This window comes from Dermacentor andersoni, chromosome 4 (assembly GCF_023375885.2).
Source record: "Dermacentor andersoni chromosome 4, qqDerAnde1_hic_scaffold, whole genome shotgun sequence".
NCBI classification, from domain to species: domain Eukaryota; kingdom Metazoa; phylum Arthropoda; class Arachnida; order Ixodida; family Ixodidae; genus Dermacentor; species Dermacentor andersoni.
The window spans coordinates 78,689,384-78,698,234 of NC_092817.1; the positions used below are offsets into that span (position 1 = coordinate 78,689,384).

An 8,851-nucleotide genomic window follows, 5' to 3' on the forward strand; every position below is an offset into this window, starting at 1 on the left:
AGCTACAGAACAGGTATTCGGCTTTAACCCAGGAAGAGGACCATAGTGTTGAAGCAATGAACGACAATCTTTTTGGCATCATTAAGGAGTGCGCAATAGAAGTCGGTGGTAACGCCGTTAAACAGGAAACCAGTAAGCTATCGCAGGAGACGAAAGATGTGATGAAGAAACGCCAATGTATGAAAGCCTCTAACCCTACAGCTAGAATAGAACTGGCAGAACTTTCTAAGTTAATCAACAAGCGTAAGACAGTGGACATAAGGAACTATAATATGGATAGAATTGAACAAGCTCTCAGGAACGGAGGAAGCCTGAAGCAGTGAAGAAGAAACTAGGAATAGGCAAGAATCAGATGTGTGCGTTAAGAGACAAAGCCGGCAATATCGTTACTAATATGGATGAGATAGTTCAAGTGGCTGAAGAGTTTTATAGAGATTTATACAGTACCAGTGACAGCCACGACGATAAGGTGAGAGAGAATAGGCTAGAGGAACTTGAAATCCCACAAGTAACACCGGAAGAGGTAAAGAACGCTTTGGGAGCTATGCAAAGGGGGAAGGCAGCTGGGGAGGATCAGGTAACAGCAGATTTGTTGAAGGATGGTGGGAACACTGTCCTAGAAAGATTGGCCGCCCTATATACACAATGCCTCATGACCTCGAACGTACCGGAATCTTGGAAGAACGCTAACATAATCCTAATTCATAAGAAAGGGGACGCCAAAGACTTGAAAAATTATAGACCGATCAGCTTACTGTCCGTTGCCTACAAAGTATTTAATAAGGTAATCGCAAATAGAATCAGGAATACCTTAGACTTCTGTCAACCAAAGGACCAGGCAGGATTCCGTAAAGACTACTCAACAATAGGCCGTATTCACACTATCAATCAGGTGACAGAGAAATGTGCGGAATATAACCAACCCTTATATATAGCCTTCATTGATTACGAAAAAGCATTTGATTCAGTCGAAACCTCAGCAGTCATGAAGGCACTACGGAATCAGGGGGTAGATGAGCCATATGTAAAGATACCGAAAGATATCTATAGCGGTTCCACAGCCACCGTAATCCTCCACAAAGAAAGCAACAAAATCCCAATAAAGAAAGGCGTCAGACAGGGAGATACGATATCTCCAATGCTATTCACAGCATGTTTACAGGAGGTATTCAGAGACCTGGAGTGGGAAGAATTGGGGATAGAAGTTGATGGAGAATACCTTAGCAACTTGCGATTCGCTGATGATATTGCCTTGCTTAGTAACTCAGGAGACCAATTGCAATGCATGCTCACTGACCTGGAGAGGCAAAGCAGAAGGGTGGGTCTGAAAATTATTCTACAGAAAACTAAGGTAATGCTTAACAGTCCCGGAAGAGAACAGCAATTTACGATAGGTAGCGAGGCACTGGAAGTGGTAAGGGAATACATCTACTTAGGGCAGGTAGTGACCATGGACCCGGATCATGAGACTGAAATAACCAGAAGAATAAGAATGGGCTGGGGTGCGTTTGGCAGGCATTCTCAAATCATGAACAACAGGTTGCCACTATGCCTCAAGAGGAAAGTGTATAACAGCTGTGTCTTACCAGTACTCACCTACGGGGCAGAAACCTGGGGGCTTACGAAAAGGGTTCTCCTGAAATTGAGGACGACGCAACGAGCTATGGAAAGAAGAATGATAGGTGCAACGTTAAGGGATAAGAAAAGAGCAGATTGGGTGAGGGAACAAACGCGGGTAAATGACATCTTAGTTGAAATCAAGAAAAGGAAATGGGCATGGGCCGGACATGTAATGAGGAGGGAAGATAAGCGATGGTCATTAAGGGTTACGGACTGGATTCCAAGGGAAGGGAAGCGTAGTAGGGGGCGGCAGAAAGTTAGGTGGGCGGATGACATTAAGACGTTTGCTGGGAGAACATGGCCACAATTAGTACATGACCGGGGTAGTTGGAGAAGTATGGGAGAGGCCTTTGCCCTGCAGTGGGCGTAACTAGGCTGATGATGGTGATGATGAAATAATTCAAGGAGGATTTTGATCTCCTGTGCGATTGTACTGAAGCCATTAAGAATTTTTTGTCGGGACAAAGTGTCCTAGAATAGAAGTGCTCTCATACTGTAATATTCGCGTGAAAATATCCTTTCTTGTTTTTGATTTGTCTATGCAATGTAGAGCCACGTTTTTGTAAGCATATTGACTGTAATAAGTGTTCTAAGTATTGGTGAACGGTGTTCATTCTGCGCGGTAGCTGTATTGCCATGTAATGGGGAGTGGGGACCTGTGTGAAGTCGGTGCTACCACTTTAAGTCCCGCCCACTTCTTTTTGACGAAGGAAAATATAATTAAATAAATGTATGAATGAAGTAATTTCCGACTGGCCTTTACGCCGAGAGCGTTGAAAGTTCTAAGGGGTGATGCGACCGCTCCAGTTGGGTCAATGTCGCCATCGGGCTGGAGGAGTAAATCAAGTTGGCGACGCGTGACGTGATAAGGGAAGATACATGTAAAGCTGTCCTCGCGAAAGAGTGGCTCCCGACTTGCCTGCCTTTACTGCAGAGCAGAAGAAGCGATTTTTATTGCGTTAAGCTGACGGGGCAACTTCCAGCTGTAGGAAAAGAAGGCTTGGCCTGTTTGGAATCTGGGCGGACAGCTTGGCATCTGGACGGACAGCTCTAAGAGGCGCTGGTTTGCTCTTGGAAAGCGTGTGACAAGCTCTCCCTGTCGATGCGGTCTTAGTCGCGAGGCATTACCGCCTTTATTTTTTGAAGTTCCGAGTGCAAGGGTGCCCAAACAGGTCGCATGTTTCTTTGCTTCTAACTTTACCTAAGTGCTTAATGTTGATAGAACGTTTGCGCGCCGGTCAGAGCACGAAACGCATGAAGCAGAAAGCAGACGACGACTGCAGGGAACTATAGCGCTCATCTTGGAGATCGGCTTGCTACAATACTTTAATTCAGTGCTCCTGAAATTTTTTCTTTTGCTTAGATAAGGTCGGTGCTTTAGGCTTCTCTTTTTCTGATTGTGTGCATTCAGATACCTGAGCCTTCCATTGAAACTAATACTGAGATGACAGGAAACTGCGTCCTTAGCTTGTTTGCCGAAAAGGCACCGGACTGAAGGCATCCATGCTCCTCAATAACACCCTCGCAGGCGTCTGTATGGTATAGTGAGACAACAACTAGAAAGGCGATGTGCAAGGGCAACTCAAAACAATCATTTCCTTGAGTGTGTGTGCCACAGCTCAAACTTTGCGTTCTTTGACATTGCTATTCCTTACTGAGGCTTACGTGGAAACATATTTTTGCAAAGGAAGCAGTCTAGCTGCCATGCTCAACTTATTGGGTCTTTTGGCTCTCTTTCTCTCTCTTTTTTTCTTTCTTTATTGAAGAAACAGTCGGGCCGCATATTAAATCGAATTGCACATTTAGCTTGCTTCAGGCGGCTTAAAGATCCGGCTATCCATTGCGTATTCAATGGTCTGTGCCAGTTTTGGTACTTTTGCATAGAGGATTCATTGTGCACCTCTTTCTTCTGAGACGAGGCAGCGGGACGACGAAGCAAAGTTAATTTTTCTTATTGACCTGATGTAAGGATATATTGGTACGCTAATACAGTGCCGGCTACAGCTTGGCTCTTGGATATGTGATGCATATACAAGGGCATGGAATACATCCAGCGAATCTTTACTCTTATATCTGCGGAGCGGTTATTCTTCTTTTTCTGTGTTTAATAATAGTCTTTTGCACTGTAACAAATGCGAATCATACTCTCTAGGATATACAAGAATTGCGTTATAAGAAATAAAATAAAAAAAAGTAGCGGCTTGCATTGATGGCGACGGGCATGATGTTTCTCCCTGGACATCCCTACTCACTTTGAATCGATCATATATCTAAACCGATGGCACACCCAAAAAACAAAGTTGTGCAGATCTAACTCGTATGACGGAACGTAATTGAAGCGAGACAATCGTGAAACGGTGAAATAAACAGTATACAAATAAATGTATTGCGTACATTCGTCTTCATTTTCATCTTATGCAACAATTAGGCGTGTGTTCTGGCATTAAAACTCGCGACAACATTCTTTTATTAAATCTGATTTAAATCTGATTTGAATCTGTTGCGCGATCCTCAGCGAAGTCTATCAGATAAGAAAGCTGTAATTTTGCGTGCATGTAGTAACGTTGTGCTAGAATGTGCTTTAATGTTGAACAATTAAGATCTGTATTTCGTTTTCAACGTGAGAAAAAATATCCCATCAGCGTGCGTAAATGTTTGTACGATATGTAAAATGCAGATAAATACAGCATTTATCGAGAAGCCGGAGATGGCAGCCTCGCTAATCGCCTGGCTCCATGTGCTAGATAATAACTATGCTATACGCATGGATTACACAGGAAACACGCAAAGTTACTTCATTAATTGCGCACTGCCACACTGTTACGTCGCTGACATTTGGTCGTCCCCTTTGCCCGCAGCCACCTAACGAAGAAGGATTACGTTTTCGAGGACAACCCCGACGTGGGCGACTTTCCTCTTCGCTGCTACCTGGTCGTCATGGCGTCCCGGCCGAACGCAGAAGCCCAGCCGACTGCAGCGGGAGAACAGCCGGCTGATGACAGCATGCTGCTGTCTCCATCCTCGTCGCCCATCCGCCGCTCCTCAGCCGTCACGTCGCCATCTTTCGACGTCGACGAGGTAGGGGAACGACACGCATGAAGTAATGTGCTATGAAGCGGCAAATAGTCCCTGCTTCACTTTGGTCCACTCCATATTCCCTTAGTTGTAACTGATTAAAGGTGGTTGAGAGCACAGAAACACGACAACGAAAGAAAGCACATTGGATCCACAGGCGGTTCGCCTTCCTTTTTGCCTATGTGCCTTCTTTTGACCTCGTGTTTCCTTGCGCTCAATCACCGAATGTACCAACAAGCCCACATCGCAGGCCATGTAACTGAGTATCACTGCATGCAGTATCATGTTATGATCCGTTACAAATGTCGTCCACTGTAAACGTATAAACAAATTGACTCAATATAAAGATATCGGTAAGAGTGTAACAGTTACCGCATGGCAAGAAGCTGTGGTTGATAGCGTTCTCATGAACTCGTTGGGTAACTGAAGAATTCCATAACTTTTGGGAATAGGAGGGAAAGACTCAAGAGAGAGATGAAAAGGAATGGCAGGGAGATTAGCCAGATATTAGTCTCCGGTTTGCTTTTGATGTCTAGGGGCTACATATTAGCGCGACATCGAAACACAGACTTAGAGAGTATGGGGTCTTACGTGACAAAACCACTTTCTGATTATGAGGCACGTCGTAGTGGAGGACTCCGGAAATTTGGACCACCTGGGGTTCTTTAACGTGCACCTAAACCTAAGTACACGGGTGTTTTCGCATTTCGCCCCCATCGAAATACGGCCGCCGTGGCCGGGATTCGATCCCGCGACCTCGTGCTTAGCAGCCCAGCACCATTGCCATTAAGCAACCACGGTGGGTAGAAACACAGGCTTCGTAGGAGAGAGCAGGAAAGAACAAAGCGAGTGCTAATGGCACCGAATCACACCGTTGTTTCTGCACATTTTTTTCATTTCAACGTTTCCCAGAATTGTAGGTGATGTTCCAAATTAGTCGAAATAAATAAATAAATAAATAAATAAATAAATAAATAAATAAATAAATAAATAAATAAATATGTGGTTTTAGAGGCAGAATAAATATACATATCATTTACTCTCCTTTAGGCATTGCTAAAAAACCTCGCTGTTCCTTTACTTCATTTCGTTGCAGATTGGCCTTTTCATCAAGAGCCGGTTAAACTGCACCGACGCCGATGTCGACGCGACAGGCACTCAGCAGCGGAAAAAGAATGACGACGAATCTTTGCTAGCGGCACTGCACGAAGCCACCTACAGCCAAGCTAATCCAGACACCGCTGACAGCGGTAACGTCACGATTGCAGAAGACCTCCAAACTCCACCGGTGCCATCGGCTTCTTCGACAACGGGGCTCATTGAAGACGCCGCGGCTCGTCACAGCGCGGTTAGCAGCACGGAGCGCAGGGCCTCCTATACGCTCGGAATCGAAACGGACGCGAGTAAGCCGGCAGCCGGCAGTAAATCCTCGTTTTTCGGTTTCTCGTGGAGCCTACCGCAAGGCAGCAAGCAGAAGAAAGTCGACATGCACTCCTCCCGGTCGGCGTCGCCGCAGGCCATCCGAGAGGACCGCGGCGATTGTGCCGGCAAAGCTCACGCCACAGAAAGCGTCGGCGCCGACGCCGGGCGGCAGCACTGTCCCTTTTTCCGGTTCCGCTCAAAGGGTGCCGGACGTCAGGAGGAACTGGCAGACAGTGGCAGGTGCTCTCAGACGGCTGGGGCCGAGGTGGAGCCGACCGCCGGTACGGAAGGAAGGGTCAGCGGTGGGCAGCTAGATAGGACACCCAACAGCCCTTCCACCTCACACCGAGAAACCGACGTCCGTAGGAAAGAGAAGTTCTGGTCGCGGGTAATCTTTCCTTCCTGAGGCCAACAGCCGATCAGCACCGCGTAGTGTTCTTCGTCTTCCCCCGGATAAGAAGAGAGCTGCGAGGCAGGAACTGTGTAGGCGTGGCAGAACCGTTTCCCGCACGCGTGCGCAACATGTCCAGTGGAGCAGCGACCACCTGTACCTCTTGTGTTCTCCCCATCTCAAACGCCTTGATGACATTCACTCTATGGTGCCGGTGTTCAGTGACCAGGTGCTTCGAGAAGGGCTCGCTGCTTTTTTCCTTGCCGTCAGCCACGGACAGCGAGAACTCGCAGTGGAAGCGCTGGACGCATCCGTCAACCACACGCAGGTGATAGTTCATGCACTAATATAAGAACGAAAATGATTCCGGGTTGTGATTTTTTTCATATATTGATGCAATTTCTGCGCGACCTCAAGCGTCAAGTATTATTTTTAACTTTCCTCCTTTAGCTAACTAATAGTAAGGCTGACAAAAGGGGCTTACAGAAGGGATGAAATGGGAAAGAACGTGTGCTAGACAAACAAGAAGCTGAACGTGTAGATAGTTGCCCAGAGAGGAAGAACAGACGTTCGACAGAGTTATTTTTCCTGAGCCGCGCGCTATTTTTGTATTTATTCACAAGCGTGTATTACAACGCCACCTCCCTCAAAGAAAAAAAGAAATACCCCGAGAAACCTGCTGCACATTTACAGGAGCCCGATAACGTCCTGCGGTGTGCGTTATATTTTCTTTAATACTCACGGTTAGTTTCCTCCAAGTGTCTTTAGGTTGAGTTTTACTAAGGTGTGGTTTCATGAATCGTGCCAAATCAGAAGCGTTATGTGGTCTAAAGCCATAGAAATATAGCGCAATTTTCCGCTAAACAGCTAAAGAGAGAGACCGGTAAACACTGGCTCTCTGTAATGATGCGCAATCAGCTGTGCGCCACTAAATTTGTATTATTAAAATTACTGCACCAAGATATTAACCTTAGTCACGATGTTAGTGTAATTCTGGGCACACGCAGATTAACAAATCACTTCATCATTTAATATACGTGCCATGAATGTATACGTGATATATTCAGTCGCGCAAACAATGAGAGAACATTGATGATAATCACTCTATTTCTTGTTAGAGCTACAAGAGTTCGCTGAATCTTAAGAACTGACGCTTGTTGCTTTGCTCCACAGATGCTGGCCCAATATTTCATGGCGACCATGCGGTGGACCGGGAAATGCTACAGCGCTTCACCCTGTCTGCGAGTGTAGCGGTCGGCTTGTCGATACAGGATCCACTCTAGCGGTGAAGTGCCAGCTCGTGTTGTGCCTCTCCCCAGTGACAAGGACCACTCGAAGCTTTTTAGTAATAAATGACTACGAATCGCCCGGAACTGACCTATCCACCTAACTGGAGCACTACACGGAGGGACGCTGAAGCAGGGAGCCTCACTGACGACTTTTCAGCAGCCTGGTGGATGTTTTACGAGCTTTACCCTAAAAGTAACGCCCTACATTTCTGTACTGGTGTCGATAAAGACATGTTTCCGTTGTCAATGCTTCTTCAAGATATACCATGTGAAAAATGTATCGCCATGTAGTTATGGCAACGATGCCGTAACAACTACAGCAAGTGCCCGCTTGCCGCAGTTGCGATGGTCAAGCAGCTAACACTATTATGAGTTACCCCCAAGGATTCATTCGAGTGACAATTTGCTTTTATTTCTCATTTTGAAACAAAAAAACTTTGAGGACGCTTAAGTTTCGCTTTTTAAAATTATGGGGTTTAACTAGCCAAAACCACTTTCTGATTATGAGGCACGCCGTAGTGGAGGACTCCGGAAATTTCGACCACCTGGGGATCTTTAACGTGCACCTAAATCTAAATACACGGGTGTTTTCGCATTTCGCCGCCATCGAAATGCGGCCGCCGTGGCCGGGATACGATCCCGCGACCTTGTGCTCAGCAGCCCAACACTGAGCAACCACGGCGGGTAAGTTTCGCTTGTAAGTGTGGAACGCGATATCATTCAAAGATCCTTGAGTGCTTCTCACGCTTCCCGGTAACAGCAGCTTATGTAACCGTAATGTCTACTGCGAAACGCTGGCGGTGAACGCTATGCCCGAGGGCGAGCTTTCTAGAGACACGGCCTCTTGCACGGGCGCTGATGCGGCGGAGGCGGGCGCCATCTGGAGATGTTGCAAGGTACCGGGCGCGACGCTTTATGGCCTTCGAGATTTGCGCGCGCAAGTCTGGGTGGCCATGGCTGCTCTATTAATGGGAGAAACGATGGAAAAGGGCTTTCTGTCTTTTTTTTAGTTTTCGCGCAACAGAATTATGTTTTCTCGTATATTCAAATTACA

General features: G+C 46.5%; 1 protein-coding gene across 1 annotated transcript in view; it reads left to right on the top strand.

Moving 5' to 3' along the window:
- The window catches only part of LOC126536337 (guanylate cyclase soluble subunit beta-1-like), a 109,480-nt gene extending 101,436 nt beyond the window's left edge, over positions 1 to 8,044 (top strand). The window contains exons 11-13 of the mRNA XM_050183266.2: positions 4,479 to 4,698; positions 5,792 to 6,836; positions 7,682 to 8,044. Coding sequence (XP_050039223.1) covers positions 4,479 to 4,698; positions 5,792 to 6,523 — 952 coding nt within the window. The 3' untranslated portion in view covers positions 6,524 to 6,836; positions 7,682 to 8,044. The remainder of the gene's footprint in view (positions 1 to 4,478; positions 4,699 to 5,791; positions 6,837 to 7,681) is intronic.
- The last annotated feature ends 807 nt before the right edge of the window (positions 8,045 to 8,851 follow it).